Source organism: Sarcophilus harrisii, chromosome 2, assembly GCF_902635505.1.
Source record: "Sarcophilus harrisii chromosome 2, mSarHar1.11, whole genome shotgun sequence".
NCBI lineage: Eukaryota > Metazoa > Chordata > Mammalia > Dasyuromorphia > Dasyuridae > Sarcophilus > Sarcophilus harrisii.
Genome location: NC_045427.1, coordinates 52207880 through 52229269, shown reverse-complemented (window position 1 = coordinate 52229269; position 21390 = coordinate 52207880). Strand labels below are relative to the sequence as shown.

At 43.7% G+C, this 21390-nt stretch overlaps 1 protein-coding gene across 3 annotated transcripts in view; it reads right to left on the bottom strand.

Moving 5' to 3' along the window:
- Positions 1-8350: 8350 nt before the first annotated feature.
- C2H16orf74 (chromosome 2 C16orf74 homolog) overlaps positions 8351-21390 on the bottom strand; it is a 67058-nt gene continuing 54018 nt past the window's right edge. For all 3 annotated transcript variants that reach the window (XM_023495088.2, XM_031950180.1, XM_031950181.1), the window contains exons 3-4: positions 11333-11473; positions 8351-9062 (exon numbers count right to left, since the gene is read on the bottom strand). In XM_023495088.2, coding sequence (XP_023350856.1) covers positions 9004-9062; positions 11333-11473 — 200 coding nt within the window. In that variant the 3' untranslated portion in view covers positions 8351-9003. The remainder of the gene's footprint in view (positions 9063-11332; positions 11474-21390) is intronic.

The following is a 21390-nucleotide window of genomic DNA, read 5'->3' as shown; positions in this document are numbered from 1 at the left end:
CCCCCACCCAAAACTGATCATACTCTTTTTTTTTTTTTAAATACTAAAATCTTTATTTATTTTTTAAAGCTTTTTATTTTCAAAACATATGCATGGATAATTTGACAACATTGATCCTTGTGTTTCAGATTTTCCCCTTCTCCCACCCCCTTCCTTAGATGGCAAGCAATCCAATATATGTTATACATGTTAAAATATGTTAAATCCAATATATGTAAACATATTTATACAATTTTCTTGTTGCACAACAAAAATAAAATCAAACATATTTATACAATTTTCTTGTTGCACAAGAAAAATAAAATCAAAAAGGAAAGAAAATGAGTAAGGAAACAAAATGCAAGTGAACAACATCAAAAAGAGTGAAAATGTCATCTTGTGATCCACACTCAGTTCAAATAGTCCTCTTTCTGGGTGTGGATGGCTCTCTTCATCACAAGATCACTGGAACTGGAATTCATTGTTGAAAAGAGTCACTTTCATTAGAATTGATTGTTGTATAATATTATTGTTGCCATGTACAATGATCTTCTGATCCTGCTCATTTCACTCAGCATCAGTTCCTGTAAGTCTTTCCAGCCTCTCTGAAATCCTCCTCCTGATCATTTCTTATAGAAATAATATTCACTAACATTCATATACCATAACTTATTCAGTCATTCTCCAACTCCAAAGTGGATGGGCATCCACTCAGTTTCCAGTTTCTTGGAAAGGGCTGCCACAAATATTTTTGCACATGTCCTTCCTTTAAGATCTTGAGAGTTTTTATCTTTCTTTTATATCCTCAATCCTTAGCACAGTGCCTGACACCTAATGAATAATAAATGATAATTGGCTCACTGACTGACTTCTGTCATCCTCCACAAAATTTATTATTGTGAAAGAGACCAATTTCAATCATCTTAGTTCTTAAATCAAAGATCAATACCATAATCTTTTTCTTGATTCTGGTCACTATGGTGGTGGTTGTTCTGATTGGTGACTCCTTCTTCCTGAACACTATTTCAGTATTTCCTGAAAGCCTGAGCTGCCATGTTTCAGTACCCTTCCTGACCTATAGTCCTTTTTTATAATTCTCTTGATCTTCAGGGACCCTTCCCTTCCTACTCCATACTATTCCAATATTTCCTTAAAGCCTGAGCCTCCAAGTTTCTGTACCCTTCCTGATCTAGAGTCCTTTTCTATAGTTCTTTTGGTCTTCAGGGACCCTTTCCTTCCCACTTCCCACTATTCCAATATTTCCTGAAAGCCTGAGCTGCCATGTTTCTGTACCCTTCCTGACCTATAGTCTTTTTCTATAATTCTCTTGATCTTCAGGGACCCTTCCCTTCCCATGCCACAGTTTTCCAATTGTGGAACCATAAACCATAATCAAATCAACTTTATCCTCATTCCTAGATTTGTTGTTAGTCATTTCAGTTGAATCTGACTCTTTGTGACCACGTTCGGGGGTTTTCTTGGCAAAGATACTGGAGTGGTTTGCCATCTCCTTCTCCAGCTCATTTGGTAGATGAGTCAACAGGTAAACCTGGTGAAACGACTTGTCCAGGGTCACACAGCTAGAAAGTATCTGAGGCCAGAGTTGATTTCAGTAAGGAGTCTTGCTGACTGCAGGCCCAGTGTTCTGTCCACTGCGCCACTCTAATACACAGCTGGTAAATGTTTACTGAATGAATGAACAGCAGGTAATATGTATTTGCTGCTGTCCTCCTCCTCCTTCTGCCCCCAGTGTTCTATACACGGGGACATTCAAATGTTAGTTGAATTGGGGAGATAACCAACAGTTAAAGGGAGGGCCATTGTTCCTTGGGGGAAGGAAGGCATTAGGAAGAAATGATTGGCAACAGAGGAACACAGGATGGAAAAGGTCTCCTCATAGCCTAATTCTTCCGCCCCTGGGCCCACACTGGGAGGGAGGCAGGGATTACGAAGCTGAGCCAGTAATTGGGCAGCTGGCATCGACCATGCCGCCACAGGTATTTCCCCACCTACCTGTGGCTCAGCCTGGCACCGAGTCCAAGTTCCTCCCAGGAGTGCCAGCTTTTCTATTTTTTGAAGTTCACCCAGAGAGAAGATCATAATCCTCAGGCTCCAAATACTGCTCCTCTCCTCCATTTCACAGGGGAGTGATAACACAAACCCTATTGATATGCATTACAGCGGTGCCAGCCGTTCATTCTATAAATGGCTCCGACATGGTGTGAATACACTTTTGTGTCTTTTGCCATCTGCTGCTGTCATTAAAAAATTAAATTTCCATCTGTTTTCACACTTTTCTCTCCCCTCCTCCCCTAGGATTACTGATGAGTTCTCCTTCCTGGTACTGAAGCCCCATCACTCTTTTTGGAACCTGGGAGCCTTCCTATGTCATGTCGGGGTCAAGGTTAAGAGGCTCAGTGTGTGATTAGTGCTATACATTTTCCATTTATTTCCTCTTCACACACCATTGACTAAGTCTTTTTTTTTTTTGCTCTCCTTGGGAAGCTTTAAAAAAATTGTTGTTCTTAATTAGTCCACTTTGCTTTTATATTAAAAATCAATGAAAACTAAGGGAGCCAAAAATACAATTGAAAAGAAAGATTTGGGGAACAGTATCTTTGAATTAAAAAGTGGAAAGAATTCTAGAGCTGATCTTCAAGGTCATCATCAATAAAGTGACCTTCAAGGTCATCGCTTAGATCTCCCCACCAGCTCCATTTTATAAATGGAGAAACTAAGGTCCAGAGAGAAACAGTGAGGAGTAAGTAGCAGAACCAGGATCTCTTTTCCAGATCTGATCAAAAAGCTTCAAACCTCTTGGTCTCAAAAACAAGGCTTCTATAAATTCAGTTTAGGGGCAGATACGGGGGTCCAATCAGAAGTCACTAACCTGTCCCCCAGAGGGCCTTTTCCTTAGGGGCTGGGACTGGGGTTGAAAGGGAGCACAGCCTTAGGAGAGGAGCCTGTAGGACATCTGCAGCCACATGCCACTGGAAGATGAAATCCCCCTCCCAGGAGGGAAGCTCCTCCCCTGGCAGGTTTTAGCACACTGAAGGGAAGCCCCCTTTGTGTCCTGTCCATTTGGTTCTGGGGATGAATCATCCACAGTTTCATATGCAGCTATTATGACTTTGAGCTAGAAGGCTGTGGCCATTGCAGAGGTCTGGTTTACTAGGAAAAAAAAGGAGGGAGGGGGATTAAAAAGCACACAAGAAGACACAAATGGAAGGGAAAGTCACAATCTTTATTGTAAGGAAAGGAGCCACCATCAACCGAAATGGGGCTCTTTATCTCTAATAAGCAGCCCGCTCCCGATGCGGACTAGTCCAATAGGCCCCCTATTATCATTTCCAAATGGCTGGCTTTTGAGCTTGCTGAATTTACAAGGTAAGAAAATCTAGCCCTGCAAGGTGGGAGAGAGACAGCCCTGCGTTAGCATCTGAATGCGGCCCCGCAGGAGCAGCTGAGATCAGGCCTTCTGCCAGCCAGGCAGGCCTCCCTCCCCTCCTCACCCCCTACTTTTCTCTGGAAGAAGCCCGAAGCCTTGTGTCAATAACCCAGCCTCTGGTGCAGGCCCCATGGGGGTGGAACAGTGGGCTCCCACAGACTCGCTCACCTCCTTCCCTCCCCACTCCGCTCCTGTTGCCATGGGCACTAAAAGCCTGGAATAAAGAGCAGAGGATTACAAACAAATGGAGACCAGGGGCCAGCCAGAGCAAAGGGAAATGGAGCAAGGAGAGGGCAGTCATGGGTACTCTGGGCAGGGGTCCTCCGGAAATACAGGCTGCAACCACAGCCGCCCCAGAGCACAGGGGCTGTTTGAGGGGCTCCCCAGCTTCTCCGATTCAAAACCAGAGCCCCCTTTCCTTCCTTCCCCAGCCCACAGAGCCAGGCAGGGATAATGTTTTCCAAACATCAGCCATTCGACCATCACATCCCCCAAACCCTTTCAAGCCCTTGGGATGTAATTTGTTATGCCAGGTGATTTAAACTCATTTAGAGCAGCTAGGTACTTCCTTACCGTCTCTTTTCCTGTCTTAGGTTTCAATTCCCAAGGAATCTTTTTCCTTCCAATTTTAGCTGTTCTAAACTTAGTCTCCTTGATAGAAAGAACAGAAGCAAAAACAGTTGAGGAATCTCCTTTTAACATTGAACTATTTGCCTCAAGCAGGGGTTCCCCCTCAGTCAACCTCGGAGGCTCTTATACTTTCCTTGGTTTTATAGTCCTCAAAACACAAGCTTTTAAAAAACCCAGATCTTACAATTAATTCTGCCTTAATTTTTCTGCCATTCTTATATATACCCCTCTTTCTGTTATGCTTTCTTTATTATATGTCCTTCTTGTCTTTCACACATCTTTTTAATGTCTGAGCTCTCAGTGAGACCACAATGAGCTTTTTCAATGACTTTCCTTTTGCTTCTCCAATGGAGATTATGTTCTTAAAATTCTGTTCTTAGCAGTTCCCTTCTCTTTTGAGCTGCTTTGCTCTCCAGAGATTCAGGTCACCTGAGATTATTTTGCTAAGGAGAAGTCCAGAAATAATAATAATAATAAAGGCAAGAGGAACCTTGACAGGCTGCCATGATGAGAAGTTTTGAAAGGCCAATGGGAAGAAGCATGGTGGGCTAACATGGAGGAGTCATGCTTTATGTACTGGATTAGTGAAGCAGCCTTTAATTTAGGAAGACCTGTTTTTTTCAAGTTCTTCCCCTAACACATACTGAGTGTGCCATTCTATCTGGGGGAAGTACCCGTAGGCAGCTCTCAAAAGACTATATGGAGCAAAGGGGTTATAACTACATTAGGAGAAGGGAGTTTATAGAGTGGAAGTTCCCTATACCAATGAAATAAGTTTGGTTAAAAAAAAAAAAAAAACTTAGGGAAAGAGTCCCTAAGGAGGGGAGTAGAAGAGGAAGGGCTTCTGGGGTGATATATGTTTGAGGATTACTTTGAATTAGAATAGCCCTGGGTCTTTCAACATACCACCAGCTGCTGAATCAACCTTTCATCAGGTTGCCATCTTTCTTGAGTCACAGTCTTGTTCTTATTGTGGGACAGCAGAGAATATACAGTTTGGGGGCAGTTAATCAACCCTATTCCTACTACCTTAAGGAAAAGTCTTCTTGTGATTGATTCAGATTAAAGTACAATTTCTTTCCTGAATCCTGGTAGGCAGAATATAAAATTAAGATCTTTTCTATGGATCTCCCACCTCCCTGAAGCTCAAAGACGTGAAATTCTTAAGAATCAAAGAATTAACTGGAAAGGCTCAAGGGATTATCTAGTCCAAGGGTTCTTATTCTTTATTTTCACTAACCTCTAATTGAAACTTAGTATTTGCTTCAATTATGAATTCAGGCAACCCTGAGAAGGGTTTGGGAGATTTTCTCCAACTGCCAAAGGGATCTATAACAGGTTAAGACCATCCCCCTCCTCCCAATCTGGTTGAAAGTTACAGGACAAGGATGCATGTCTCCTGGCCTCCTAAAGTGGTGTTCCAGAATGTCTACTTTTCTTGTTCACAAGGAGGCTTGTCCAACCTAGTTTCCTTATATTCTTCTGATGGAGGTGCAAAATTGGAAGCACAGACTTTTTTATCTATCTATCTATCCATTCATTCATTCATTCATTCATTTATTTATTTAGATCCTTGTATTCCAATACTAGCAGAGCTAGTCTGACACACCCAGGGCAAGCCCCATCCTCAAAGTGTTCTAAGCAGCTTTCTAAGACTCTAAATGGCTGAGACAGTGCTAACCTGTAATTGTAGAGTTTTGTCAATCGGGAGTTCCTTACATTAATAATAATGAAACTACAAGTCCAGACTCCACCCCTGACTCTTTTTTAGCAAACTTTGTCCTTTGCCTAAGTAGGCCAGGGGTTGTTCTATCTCCCTCACCTTCTGCAATGGAGTTCTGAAGGTCTGATCCAGTATCTAAGGGTTGACATGACCAAGTTTGTAGGTTGAGGGAAGGTGTGGTCAGTACAAAAGTCAATATATTGGTGGTACTTTTTCATCTCAGTAATCTCTCTCAATACAAATTGGGAAAAATTTCAATTGAATCCCCTAGCTAAAAGGCATCCTGATTCCCTAAATTCTTGAGGAGATAAATACTTCTGTCTCAGTATTGATTTTTTAATCATTAATCATTTAATGGTTAATTGGTACAAATTACTGTACCAAGGTATAAATGACTGATAGCAGAGGCTTTCTTTCAGGCACAACAAAAATGGGAGAATAGTAGTCCTGCTCCAGAAGAGAAAAAGCAGAAGGGGGTTAGAAAAAGACCATAGAAATGAGAAATTGAAAATAACAAACTTCATTGGCCCTCCCACTTATGTCTATAGAAGTTAGAGCAAGAAGGTGTTTAATAACATGGAAAAAGTTGGAGCTGAAAAGAACATTTGAATATAAAACATCCAAGCTGGAAACATAGGTGTAGATATGCAGCTCCAAAAAAAGTCGGGCACTTTGGGTCTTGTTTTTAATGAAGACATTCTATTTCTTTAAAGCAAAGTTTTATTGTTTATTTTTTAAGTAATTTAAATTACTTTAATGATCTTTAGTTTATTTGATGAACAAAATATCTTTAATGATTAAGTATTTAATCAATGTTCTCCTAAAAATAATATTTCCAGGAGACACACCCAGTGGGATATACTTTGCCTGTTAAGGTTAAAGGACCTTAATAGAAGGTCAGGGTTTTAGAGATCATATTGTCCAATCACCTCTTATTACATAAGAGAACACTGAGGATCAGAGAAGGAAGTGCCATGGCCAAAGTTAATGCCAGAACCAGGACTGGAATAAGAGCAACAAGAATTAATCTTTATATAGTGCTTTAAGGTTTTCTTTTTTCATCCTCAACAATTTTGGGAGGTAGGAGCTACCATTAGCCCCATTTTATAAATGAGGAAACTGAGGCAGACAAAGATTCATGATTTGACTTATATGATTTGATATGATCATATAACTGGTTTCTGGAATTTAACCCTAATATCAAAGCTGCTAATTTCCCAGAAAAGTTATTTTTAAAAAAGAATGTGGCTTAATCAAATGCACCAACTTTTCCAGTCCCATCTGTCAACTCTTCTAAGTGAGAAAAGCACAGTGAGGTTGACTTACCCTGAGCCAGGGGATGAAATGCTTTCCTCCTTCCAAGTCTCAGGATTGGCTGTGTGGTGTATAGCAGCGCCTACCCGGGCTTCTTCCAGTTTCTGAATCCTGGTGCAGCTGTCCGCTTGGCCACACAGGAATTCAGCTCCCACAAGCACATCCTTTTAAGTCCCTCTCCATATGGCTCCTAGCGCTCTGGTTTTGCTAACTTCAGGACTGGAAGGACCAGTCGAAGGGGGCTCCTTCTGCCGAGGCAGTTTGTGGCTCCTCCAAGCTTAGTTGCTCATTTCATAAATTGCTGTGTCCAAAAGCATCACTCTCTGAGGGCTGGTCTTGTGATGGGGAGCTTCTGTCCCATCTTTCTTGGGCTGATCATCATAAGACAGACACACTGTCTGTTGCTAAGCTCATATTGTTGTCTTAGCTAATGTTTATAATCACACCTACCATCCCCCTGTGTCTCCCTTTGGCAAATGCCCAACCCAATTAAACCACTGTTAGGTAAGGGGAATAAAACTAGGAAAAAACTGCAGGGATCATTTCTTCCAACCACTTCATTTTATAGATGAGGAGGAGACCCAGAGAGGAAAACAACAGAGCCAGTCCGGGACTTGAACTCACACCTGACACCAAACCAGGGCTGTTCTCATATATAGACTACACTGTTCCTTTATAGAATATTGGGCAGAAATTCCTACTGGCCATAGATTGAATTTCTGGGTGGAGTCAATTAGGAAGGCCTTTAGAAATGGACTGACATAAAAATAGAAAGCTACTCAAAGTCTTCATAGGAAGGGACTAGCTGAAAAGAGATTTTTTTTTTCATCTTTTCCTCTTATAACTCAAAGGAAGGGAATTAAATTAGGAAAACTGTCAGGTTTGAGGAATAGGTATATATATATATACCCATTCGTTGGGTTCTATATGAGTAGAATCTGAATAAGAACCATGTCTAGCTTCTTAATAGAGTATCATCACATAGGAGCCTAGAGACCAAACTTTAGATTGATTGACTGTTACTTAAGGCTAATAGAATATCAAAGCCAAAAAGGACTTTGGAACACTGCCTGGTAAAATTGGGAGGGACACTGGGAAACAGCTCTTTCATTTCTGAAGAGGATGAAAGCCAGAGAGATTCACGCAATGCCAGAATCAGGACTTTGGCCTTTGATATCTACATTTTCTCTCATCTTCTTAACACCTGCCTTGTGTGAGCTCTTTCAATACAGCCGCCCAGGAAGTGACATTCATGGTGTGTTTCAGAGAATCTTTATTTGTAATGAAAAAACCCCCCAACTAAAACCAACCAACCAAACACAAAATCCCCACCAAATCCAGATCTTTGATTTATAAACCATATTTAACCTTTCTCAATACTTGTAAAACTTAAAAAAAAAAAGGAAACCATTTGTCTTGCAAGGTCTTATTCAGAGCCACATTGCAAAATCCTCTTTTTGTGGCACATCACACCTGGAGGAGCCCCATGACACAGGGTACAGATGTGTGGTTTTTTAGTGGAGAAAAATCCCATTGGATTATGGGAAACACCACCATCCATAGTTCATTAGATTTCTCCTTTTCTTTCTCCACACTGACTCTAGTGGGGAAGAACAGGGTTTAGTGAGCCTGACAGTCAGGCTTCTGTTGTTGTGGGTTATTGTTTGAGTTGGTCAAGGAAAATGCCTCGCTCTTTTCCCACTTGTGTGCCTCTTTCCTTTGGTCCCGAATGGCTCCATTGTTCCAACAGACTTAATGGATTTCACCCAGTGGGGCACGTCACCGTTAGGGCATCTGGAGACAGGAGAAAGCTAATGTAGGAGGCCATATTGTGAGAGGAAACAGTGAACGGTCTTCTTCCCTCAGCGAGAGCCATCCGAAAAGGGAGCCGAGGACACGGTTTGCCTCCTCAGGATTCAGTATCAATTTCTCCATCATCAGAGTAAGACCCAGTCTCATCTAGCCACTCTGAGGGAGAAATGGAGAAACAACATCTGTATGTGTCAATAGTGACCCAGACCTCAAAGCTGTTCCCATTGAAACCTTCCCGTCTCATCTCTCCTTTTAGTTTTCCCTGATGCACTGCTCTGTGTCTCACAGATGTTCCTATTATAAGGATCCCCAGTAACTTAGCAGAGAAGCTGAGTGATGGGGCTCCCAGGTTTTCCTTAAGCCTGGCTCTTCATCCCCAAGGCTCTCCTCAAACCAGCTATTATCCCACACTGTTATAGAGACGAAGCCCACCTCACTTCAATCTGACCCTGTTAGAAATTACTGGTGGACCAAAAAACCAAAATACAGAGAGCCCAAGCCAAGTCACCTCCCACAACTGGCTGCTTTCTTCCAGGCTTCATGTTCCCATAATTAGAAGAAATCTAAGGGATTATCTAGTCAACTCCCCTCATTTTACAGGTGGGGGAAGTGGAGGCACAGTCATATGATATTTTAACAGCAAAGAAGAGGCCAGAATTTGGACTGCCTGCCTTTGAGGATGGGGTTTCTTAGTAGCCTGCAGAGATCACGGCCTGCTCTGTTCCGAGAAGCCCAGACCACTGGCCTGCGGGATGCCCGGGTCGTCCATGTCTGGCTCTACCCCAGGGGCCGGGAACAATACCATGGCTCCTCCGCGGCCTGGAGCATGGTCCTGACTGATCTGCACAATGCTCCCAGCAGGCTGACAGGTGCCACAGACACACACTGTGTTATCTCCGGAGAGGTCACATTGTGTGCATGAGACAGCAAGGCCCACACAGACACACTGATTTTCCCGTGGTCACTCAGCTTGTAAGCCTTAGAGCCCGGCCCTCAGACTCAGGCTTCCAAACTGTCTCCCCGGGATGTTTCCTGATCATTATCCTCACTTTGTAGAAGCTGAGGCTTGGAGAGATGAAATGAATGGCAGCAGTATAGGGTAAAGCCATGTTTCCTGACTCCCGGCCCACAGGGCTCCTGCCTAGGTAATTTGCCCCTTCGGCTCTTGTGGACAGTTTCTATCTCTAAAACATTAGAAATTAAGGTGAAGATTTAGACTTTGGAAGCAACTTCAAAGAATATTGGGTCCAATCCCATATTTTACAAATGGGGAAGTTGTCCTAGAGGAGTTGTCACAAAAATTGCTAAATGTCCAACGTGGTACCAAAACCCAGTTCTTCTCAACTCCAGACCCCAATACCAATATTCCTTATAAGGTTTGCAAAACATCTTACATAAAATAGCTCACTTGACCTTTATAACCTTGTGTCATTATTATTCCCATTTTATAGATAAGCTAACTGAGGATAAGAGATGGTGCCCAAGTAGGAAAGGAGGATTTCAACACGGCCCTTCTGGAGTCTGAGCCCAATACTATCCCCACTCTAACGTATAACACTGCTATCTCCTTATCGATATCCTTCTACTAAAGGGCCTTCTGGGGCAGGTGCTATTATTCTATAGAATAGTCTAATGCTCTATTTCTTCATCCAGCGTGGCCTGACACAGTTTCTTATATACAGCCCACACCAAATAAACGAGGCTGGCTCGGACTCGAAGCAGGAATGGGATTGGATTCTGCACACTGGGTCCCTGACATCAGGCCAGTTACTTGGCTACTCTGCGGTGACCTCACAGGAGGAGAAACCAGCCCCAGGCTGCTGCCTCCTGCTGCTGGTCTGCTCCTTCTCTCATCCACCTTGCCCATCCTCCCCTCCCTCCTCCTCCCAGGGCAAAGCCACCTGGCTACCTGAGGGGCAGAAACAGGATGGAGCAAGGAAACGGTGGCTTTAGCAACGAGGGGGATGCCATGTTCTTGCTCTAGCCTCTGGGGCCATGTTTTCAGGAGGAGGAAGAGGAGGAAAAGCAGCACTTGTGGAGGGATGGCTGAAAACCCAACTAAAAATTCCACAGGCGTCCCAGGGCCGGGGTGCTGGCCCTCATTCATCAATCCTCCCCTCACTGCCGAGAGGAGCTGCCTGCTTAATTACTTAACACGCCACATCTTGCTGAGGCTGGTAATTGTGGGAAGGGCCCAGCAGTGAAGGTGTATGCAGATTCATTAATAAATCTTTAATAACCCCAGTTAAGGGATAGGAGCCGGAGAAAGAAATTGCACAGATGGGGCCCTCTGCAAGCTGTTCACAGTGCCGGAGAAACTGTTTGGCATCTCCCCCATGCTCCCCAGCCTCCGTGGCAATCTTTCCCTCGCCCCCCCATCTTCTCACAGCATCTGGCTGAGCAGTTGTTGCACGGGGGCTCCTCACCTGACTGAATCGAGTCTCTTAGCCCCATCCCGGAAGTCGTGGGGGTGGGAGGTGTGACAATAATGTCCGGGACGTCCACTTGTTTTGCATTCAAGACGGGGGTCTCTTCGTTGCTGTTGCTGCTGACACACATTTTGAAGCCTGAGAGCGCAAGCCGTGAAAAACACACACACATGCACACACGCACAACAAAAAAACAACCATGAGTACCATCTGGGGGAACCGTCGTGGGCTGGCTGCTTCCCCGTCGCGCAAATCGAGGGACTGAACCTTAGATCAGCCCGCAGTGGGGGCTAGGAAGACAGAAAGCACGGGGCAAAGGGGGAGAGGGGCTCCACTTAATCCTGAAGGGCCAAGTTTGAACGGATGTTTCCTCCCCCCAACCGCCAGGGCCAGCCTTGCGGCTTCTTCTCCCCCTCATTGGGCACCTGGAATAGTTCTTCATGTGGCTGGCCCCCCCTTCTATGGATCCCTTTCACCCGGAAGCCTTTTCAGGGCAAGTTACATTATATTACAGTCCTCTGCGCTTTCATGACCTAGCACAGTTCTTTGCCAACCGATTTGTGTGAACACACACACACACACACACAGTCACTTTGCCTTCGAGCATCTCTCCTGTACATACAGATATTGCTCACATGTGGACAGGGGCCTCTCTCCTGTCCCCTTTGTCATTCTCAACTCGTTGCTCAAGCAGGTGAATGAATCCCTTATACACTGTGTGACCTGGGACAACTCCGTTTACCTGAGATTAAATCTCATTTGTATAATGCAGGGGGTGGAGGAGATGTTCCTACTAGACCTGACATTCTATGTTCTAAGGTCTTTTCTGGTCCTAATATTATTATGAGGGTCTGTGAACTATGTGGCCTCCTTGACAACGAGGTGACATCCCTGGCTGTGATGGTCTGTTTCTCATTAGTTTCTTTTTTTCTTTTTTTTTCTGACTTGTCCAGGGTCACACAGCTAGGAAGTGTTAAGTGTCTGATATCAGATTTGAACTTAGGTCCTCCTGACTTCAGGGCTGGTGCTCTATCTACTGCGCCATCCAGCTGCCCCTTGTTTTGTATGTATTTCTCCAAAATGTAACCAGATTAGTGAGGACATGGCCCAGGATTATAGGGCAGCAGAAGGAATGATGGTGATGTAGGTTCCTGCCGTTCTGTTGCAACAAGTCACGGACTGGAACTGCTTGAGCAGGAGAGAGATGAAAAATGGGGACATTTCAGGAAGACAAAGGGGGCTGGAGAAAGTCCCCTGTCCTCAAATGAGTTCTCTCTGTCTCTCTGTCTCTCTGTCTTTCTTTTTCTTTCTCTCTCTCTCTTTCTCTCTCACTGTTCTCTCTCTGTCTCTGTCTCTCTCTCTTTGTCTCTGTCTCTCCCTCTCTCTGTCTCTGTCTTTTCTCTCTGTCTCTCCTCTCTTTCTCTCTGTCTCTCTCTCTGTCTCTGTCTCTCTCTCTTTGTCTCTGTCTCTCCCTCTCTCTGTCTCTGTCTTTTCTCTCTGTCTCTCCTCTCTTTCTTTCTCCCTGTCTCTCTCTCTCTGTGTCTCTCTCTCTCTGTGTCTCTCTCTCCCTCTCTCTCCATGAGGAATCTGGTCAGTTCAGGGGGCACTCAAAGGCAAGGTGACCCTGTATGTATGTACGTATGTATGCTCATGTGCTTCCCAGAATGTACAAGTGGCTGGCCAGGAGAGCCCCAGAAATCAGTATTCACCGAAGGGATTCTGCCCGTTATTTAAAAAAAAAGATATCTGGCTTCTGAGTTTGTCACATGTGTAGATTCATTCTGGCTGAGACATTCCCCTTCCCCCGGAGCAGCAGCTGGAGGAGAGGACCCCAGCCCCCATCATAGACTTTTCATTACTCCATGGGAGTCCAAGTAACCTGCATTGAATGGGAATTTAAATTAGCCTCCTCTCGATTATCTATGGTAATGGGAGGCAGGGAGAGCATATATAAATTACATTCATAGACATTTTAAAAATTAAACCTTTTTAGCCATTATTTTCAAGCTCCTTCACTCCCCAACCTTTTCCCAGAGCTATTAACTACATCTGATTTGAATCTCCCCCCATGCTCGCTGCTGCCTACCTCCCTGCTGAGGCGCTAACAAGCAGTGAAGAGGACTCAAAGGGATGGAAAAAAGTTCAGAGCCTGGGCATTAATCCCCTGGGGAACAGACAGTTGCCTGGGCTGACCTCGGAGAAAAGCCAGATCGGAGGGTCCCCCAGAGTCTCCCGCTTCCCGGGAAGGCCAGCTTCAGGCCAGAATGGAGGGCTGTGAGCACCGGGCTGCTGTGGGAGCCCCGAGGGTGAATCCTTGCCCCAGCACAGACTATCTGTGTGACTGCTGGGCAAATTACTTAGCCTCTCTGAACCTCTGCTTTCTCAGCCATAAAAAAAAAATCACATGCATTTGTGGTCTTAGATGAGTCATTTCATACTCTTTGTGACTCCATGAGGGGTTTTCTGGGCAGAGATGCTGGCCATTTCTTTCTCCAGTTCATTTTACAGATGGAGAAACTGAGGGAAACAGGGTTAAGTGACCTGTGCAGGGTCACAGAGCTAGGAAGTGTCTGAGGCCATTTTTGAATTCAGGGAGATGAGTCTTGGGGGTCAATTAGCTGCCACAGAGATTGGACTAAATCTCTAAATTCTCCGCCAGCCCTAAACCTTGTGATCTGGATCCCCAAACACAGAATATTTTCCCTTCCCATTTTTGCCCATTGTAATTCTACCCACCCTTCAAGGCCTGTGAATTCCATGAGTCTCTCCACTTCTCCCCTTAATGACATCTTCCTAAGCAGGATAGCATACCTGAATATGTGATTTTATATCTTATGTCTCCTCACAGACCCCATGAGATGAGGGACTGTGGTTCCCTAAGCACCAAGCACAGTCTCAGACACAGCAGACACTTAATAAGGGTGAATGAATGAATGAGTGAGTAGATGAATAGATGGATGAATGAATGAATGAATAACCTCCTCCATGAATCCTTCCCAGGGCCCTCAGGCCACAGGGGACCTCACCTACCCTTGCATTCACTACACTCCTTCACAGTACTCCTGTAGCCTTTAGCATGGACCTAGTGCTGGGATGCCACCTGTTTTATATTTCAAATTAAGTCACATATTGTTCTTTGGTTGTTACAACAAGACTAGAGTCCTCTTGGGAAGCCTTTCCTTCAGGGATCCATTGCTTCCTAACCCCTGCCATCCTGCAAATTCTTTAAGCACAGGCCCAGGAGTGGACATCCTGTCGTCCCCAGCCCAGGCTGACCTTGGGGAGATGGTGTATCTTAGACAAGTGACTCTGAGACCATTTCCTAAGCTGTGGAAGGGCCTTGTTCTGCTCCCATTGAAATAACGGACTTCAGTTCTGAGATTCCCCGATTCACATCTAGAACCTTCAGTCACAGCATCCAGAACACAGGTTCAGCTACTATGCTTGGGCTTAATGCTTCTGAGTTCAAATGGAGAAAGGATCATGCCAGATTAATGTCCAGGCTCGCCCCAGTGGGGGCCCTTAAGCCTCAGGGGGCTTCCTAATACTATTAAAAAGAGTGAAATCCCATCAAAATCTGGTCTCTGGAGCAGCAGGACCTTTTGTCAGGGGACTGAAAGTCTCTTTCACAGCTGACCAGGGGCAAAATATAGTTCTGCCCATTTTAAAGATGGAAATGCCAAAGCACAGAGCACATAAATGGCTTTTGTGAGTATAGAGAAGGTAAATGGCTTTTCTAAGTATATTTAACTCCAAATGGGAAGACAAGGGAGAGGACTGAGGCCTCCTGATAATACCTATTACATCTCATTGCCTCCTGTCTAGCACAGAGCTTTACACATGCCAGATGCTCAATTAAATTTGTATATACAAAGAGCCAGATAGTTCTTGTATAGAGTGAATCCAAATTGGCCCAGATACTCACAGACAAGTTGCTCCCCAACCTCTGGGTACCAGTTCCTGCCTTTGTAAAATAAGGGGATCAAAGTTTCCCAGTGACCCTCTGGGTTAGTTTCTTTACCTTTAGAGGAAGAAAACTTTCCTCTCTCACTATTTACTCAAAAAGAGCAATTACAGAAGGCAACATGGAGCGGTGCAAATTGCTCAGGGAGCCAAGTCCTAGTGGTACCACTTCATGCATTTGATAAGATGGAAGGGACCTTGGAGGTCACTGAAGGCAAACTCATACCCGAGCAGGTATCCCCCCTACAACAGTGGAAGGGAGGTTGGTCAAGAGCGTGACTAATTTGCTTATAGGGCCTTCCCTGCCATCAATCCCTTCCCCTCTCCCACCTCGATTTTAAAATAATTTATTAAGCAATTCCTATGTGCTAGGTACTGTCAGGCACCTGGAAAACAAGATCAAAACAAACCATTAACATCAAAGCACTGAAGTATCTCCCCTGCCAGCTGGGGCACCTGCTGCTTCTTCCTTATCAACGCAGTGTCCCGCCAGCATCAATTGGCCAGCTGACTGTGGAGAAGTCACTCCCTGCTCTGGACATCAGTGTTCTCCTTTGTAAACGGATGTCTCTCATAGATGAGTCATTTCTACTTTAAGAACTCTTGCACCATTTATTCCTTATTAATGAAGATAGATCCTATGGGACAAAGGGAGTCCTTCTACCTGCCTGAAGACCTTCCTTGGCTACTTGGGTTTTTGTAATAATAATAGTTAACATTCACATCACATTTTATATTCTGCTAGGAATTCTGGGAACACATCTATGGACCAAGCTGGGATGCAGCCTCAGATACTTAGCAGTGTGGGATTCTGAGCAACTTGCTTATCCTCTCTATAATTCTCTCTCTCTCTCTCTCTCTCTCTCTCTCTCTCTCTCTCTCTCTCTCTCTCTCTCTCTCTATATATATATATATATATATATATATACATATAATTCAATTGTAAAATGGGGCTAATAGCCTCCAAGGGCTTCTGTGAGAATCAAATGAGATACTATTTGTATAGCACTTAGCACAGTGTTTGGCACACAGTAGGTATACTATAAATGCTAACTATTATTAATAAGACTAAGACAAGGTCTCTAATCTGGAGTTTAAGGTCTAGTTTGAGAAATAAAACATCATTTTCTCCATCTGAAATCCAATTTCCTCTTCTGTTAAACAAGGGAGCTTAGCTAATAGGTAATCTCCCATGTATTCCCCCCACTTCTACCTTACTAAGATTCAGAGATAATCAAGAGTTTTGCATAAAATAAAGGTGTACACCTTAGTTGCTATATGCTTTTGTAGACCCAAAACTTTTGATCCTCATATATTCAAAAGTAAGACCCACAGGTTTTCCCTGCCTTACCCACATACTACTGTCAGAAGGCAGTTAGACCAGGGAGTATGATAAATGCTTAACATCCAGCTCTCTGAAAAAAAAAAAGTCTAGCAACATATACTTTAAAGTTTAATCAGAATCATTAATATTTCCTCCTTCTACTTTCTTCAGTCTGGATATCAATATAACATATGTAGGCTTAATTTTTAGCGATTGCCAATTTCTGAGGTGTAAATACAATGAGAATTTAATACTCAGTTCCTTGAGCCATTGAGAATTGGCCAGGTCCAGGACACCCCTGATTAGAACCTTGCCCATCACCTGGGGTCTGCAGTGCCCCGTAATCAGTGAGACAAGCATCCACATTTTGTACAAAGGGAAGGTTCCCACAGAGGCATTCACATTCCTAACTTGGTGCTCCACGGGGGACAATGGCCCTCATTTATGTATCTTTTACGTACATCTTGTCCATGGATAGAATCCATTAAAGAGCTGACAGGGTAACGAGGCTGGTAGATGAGGGTAATGTCACAGATGGAGCACAGAGCACCCAGATTTCAGCAAAGTGTTTGACAGAATAGCTTATGGACAAGATGGAAAGATAAAAGCTTTCTGCTCACAGAACTGGTTAGAGTTAGAACTAGTTGAGTGACCAAAGGATAGTCATTACTGAGTAGCTATCAGCTGGTAGGAGGATCTCTAGTGTAGTATTGCCCTGGGACTGCTTAACAGTTTCATTAATGATTTGATTGAAGGCATGCTTACTAAAAATGTGAAGGTGAAAATAAATACTGAGGGCTGGTGGATGATAGAATCAGGATCAAAAAAATTTCAAGAGCCAGGGGCCTAATCTAGTGAGATTAAATTTAACAGAGAAAAGGGTTGTTGTAAAGATCAAATAAGATAATAATTGTGAAACAAAAATAATTATAACATTTTCAAAAAAGTGAAACGCTAGCACAGAGTTTGGCACATAGTAAGCGCTTAATAAATGCATGTTCCTTTTTCTTCCTTCTCAATATTAGTCTATGATTCTATGACCAGCTCATGGAGGCTGCTTTGGCCAGCTGAGCTAGTAAGGTCTGGGGAAAAGGCCTGTTCCCTGTCCCTCCTCCTGGCAGGACTTGGAACTGAGGTGGTCCAGAAGGGCCGCCCTTGTTACTCCACGCTGGTGCTCAGATTTCACATCTGGACCACTTTTCTCCACTAAAACTACTCCCAGATTGAGCACCACTTGGGGTGCTCAGGCCCTGGGACCTATGGATCCGGCATGTTCATTTTCCATCAGCCCAGTGAGCTGTTCTTACAATAGTGCTGGGCTAAAAATGTCTGGCCCCAGCCAGAGCCCTTTCATGCAGCCTGATGGACAGGTAATACAAGTCAGGGGGCAACGCCACAGTCAAGCACTGCCATTACTCAGTGACATTTGGTAATAGGGCTGGAGAACTTGAGATTGGGAATTCCGCCAGCACCAAGCTCAGCCTTCCTTTGGAAAAAAACAAAAACCAAAAAACCCCCAAAACATTTGCAGCCAATGATGTCTCAAGAGTGCCCTCTCCTGCCCAAAAGAGACATAGCGAGGCTCAGGAACCATTGGTCCCAGTGAAATACCAGGTCCTGCTCCAAAAATTCACTGGGATCACCTTGCACAATGTTCTCCGGAGGGGCTGGTTCCCAGGCGAGCCCACAATGCTTGCTTTAGCCCACAGGGTTGCTCGTTCCTATGACTATCCCTGCTTTCTTCTCCTCCCTCCTTCCTCGTGCACATACTCTTTCCTCCCTAGAATGTTCTCTTCTGTCTCTAGAAATGTCCCTCAGATGTGACCCCCTCCAGGTGCATTATGGTGATTTAGAATACTGAAATAACCTGAGTGGTACTTAATAAAAAGAAACCAATAACACTGGGAGGTAGATGCTATTATTATCCCCATTTTACAGATGATAAAACTTAAGAGACTATAATGGAGCTATCATCAAAATATTCATTCCTCTCTTTAGCCTGTAGGCACCAAAGCCTCTGTGAGGGCCAGAGTTCAGATGTCCCTCCAGCCATTTACTTGACCTACGTGGCCTTGGGGGCTTACTTCACTTTTCTGGACCCCAGTTTCCATCTGTAAAGCGAAAAATTTGACCCCTGACTTTCCTGCTAAATCCACGATCCTATAAAACTCTTTTCCCTGATTTCTCCCACTACTACCCCCTCCTACCTATAAGGGGGCTTTCCCTACTTGAGAAAATGTATTGGAAAGACTGGATTTGGAGTCAAAAGCTGGATAATAGTATCTTCTTCCTAGGCTTGTAAAGATCAAATGAGATAATCATTATAACGCACTTAAGCACAGGGTCTGGCCCCAGTAGGTGCTATCTAAATGTTAGCTGTTATACTATTATTATTAGGCTTCATTCCCCTCATTTTCTCTGAGAGCAGCAGAACAGATGATCTCTAGGGTCGCTTCTGTCTTGCAAACCTACGAATTTCTCATAGCCTTCTAGCGCTCTGGTTCATAGTGAGAGAGATTAGATCTGTGACTTAATTGGTATTAAAATTTCTGAGATGAAGAAATATGCCATCTTCTCCTCAACTACTAGTGCAAGAGAGTTCTATGCACCACTGAAAGATGGGGTCACGGCTCACACAGTCACTATATTCCACAGTAGAGACTTGAATCCAGATCTTTCTGGGCCCTTGGTCAGCTTCCTGTTGGCTGTCCTACAGTGCTTCTCAATTCAAAGTAAACTACTTTATGCCAGTGTCTCACCTGCCTTTATCCAAAGCTCCCTTGAGGAGCTTTGCTGTTTTGCATCTTTGTATCTTAGAACCCAGCAAAGGTCCAGGCCAGCAGCTGTTGTTCCATAAGGACTGAATTTGATTCATTGAAAACATAATAACTGATCGAGAACCCAACCACCTTATCTGATAGAGTCTTTATGGGAAAATTTAGTTTTAGTTCTAGAAGCATCTGTCCCTTTCACATAGCCCTGGGACCATGAGTAGGGACTTTCCTACTCTCCCACAAATACTGGGGAAAGGCAGCCTCTGTAAGGAAGAGAGCAGGAAGGATCCCAGCCCTGACCCAGGAGTGAGCTTTTTACTGAGGCGCCCAATGGAACATAGGAGAGAATTAAAATTTGGGCATCTGGAGTCAGTCAGAGAGGATTTGGGACCTTTTTTCTTAACAGAAAGATATTAAGGATGGTGAAATGTGAATTTCCTAGACTGACAAAAAGAGCCATCACACCCATAGAACTTGCCAGTTACAATGAACAGACAATGACACAGGTCCACATATAGAAATGGCAAATTAAAAAAAAAGCCAAAAATGATGATTTCAGATGAAAATTTAAGTAAGGAAATATGAACTTGGTTCCAGGCAAAGCATGTCTTTGAAATATCAATATTTGTATGTTGTATGTATGGAGGGAGTTATGTGTGTATAGCAGCAGCAGGAGTAGTAGTAATAGTAGTAGTGATAGTAGTAGTAGTAGTAGTAGTAGTAGTAGTAGTGGTAGTAGTGATAGTAGTAGTAGTAGTAGTAGTAGTAGTGATAGTAGTAGTAGTAGTAGTAGTGATAGTAGTAGTAGTAGTAATAATAGTAGTGGTAGTGTAGTAGTAGTAGTAGTAGTGATAGTAGTAGTAGTAGTAGTAGTGATAGTAGTAGTAGTAGTAGTAGTAGTAGTAGTAGTAATAGTAGTAGTGGTAGTAGTAGTAGTAGTAGTAGTAGTGATAGTAGTAGTAGTAGTAGTGATAGTAGTAGTAGTAGTAGTAGTAGTAGTAGTGATAGTAGTTGTAGTAGTAGTGATAGTAGTATATAGTGGTGGTAATGATGATGGTGATTGTGGTAGTAGTAGTGCTAGGAGGAGGAGGTATAATGATTTTAGATCATAGAGCAAGAATATGGTCAGAAACAGTTTCTTAACAAAGGGATTTTTTCAGAAGGGACAAAACTTTCAGGATGTTTTCCTTAAAAGAATTTAAAATCTGGAGAAAGCTGTCATCTCAAAGAAGGATTGGGGGATAGCTAAATGGCAGAGTGGATAGAGCAGTGGCCCTGGGAGGATACAGCAAGTATCTAAAGTACTTACTGGCTGTATGACCCTAGGCAAGTCACTTAACTCTGTTAAACAAACAAACAACAACAACAACAAAAAGGAAACAGCATTTGATTTATCCTATTGCTTGGCCCCAGAAGACAGAACTAGGACTGGGAGGATGATGCAAAGAGGGAGACTGCAGCCTAATATAAAGAAAAATCCCTAACTCCCCAAGTGTTGCCCCAAAGTAAGATGGGCTGCCCTAGGACAGAGTGAGCTCTCTGTCCTCCTACATCTTCTAGAAGATCAATTGCCCAATCAACCAATAATCATTCATCAAGTGCTTATTAGAAACCAGGAACAGTGCTAGGGACTGGGGAAAGACAAAATGAAACAACTGCTGTCATTTCAATCTTCACAACATGTTTGAACATAATCTCTTCTTTCCTCTGACACCGACTACTGCAGTAGCCTGCTGGTTGGTAGCCCTGCCTCAAGTCTCTCCCACTCCAGTCCGTCCTAGGCCCACAAAGCCCAAGCTTGGCTTTGTCACCTCCCAATTCAGTCAGTTTTTGTTGGCTCCAGAATCAAATAGGAAATCCTCTGTTTGATTTGTAAAGCCCCAAACTTGGCCTCTCTCTTTCCATTTCGGTCTTCTTATACTTGCTCCCCACAATCCAGTGACACTGACCTCGCTGCTATCCTTCCAACGAGACCCCCCATCTACGAGCTCTGG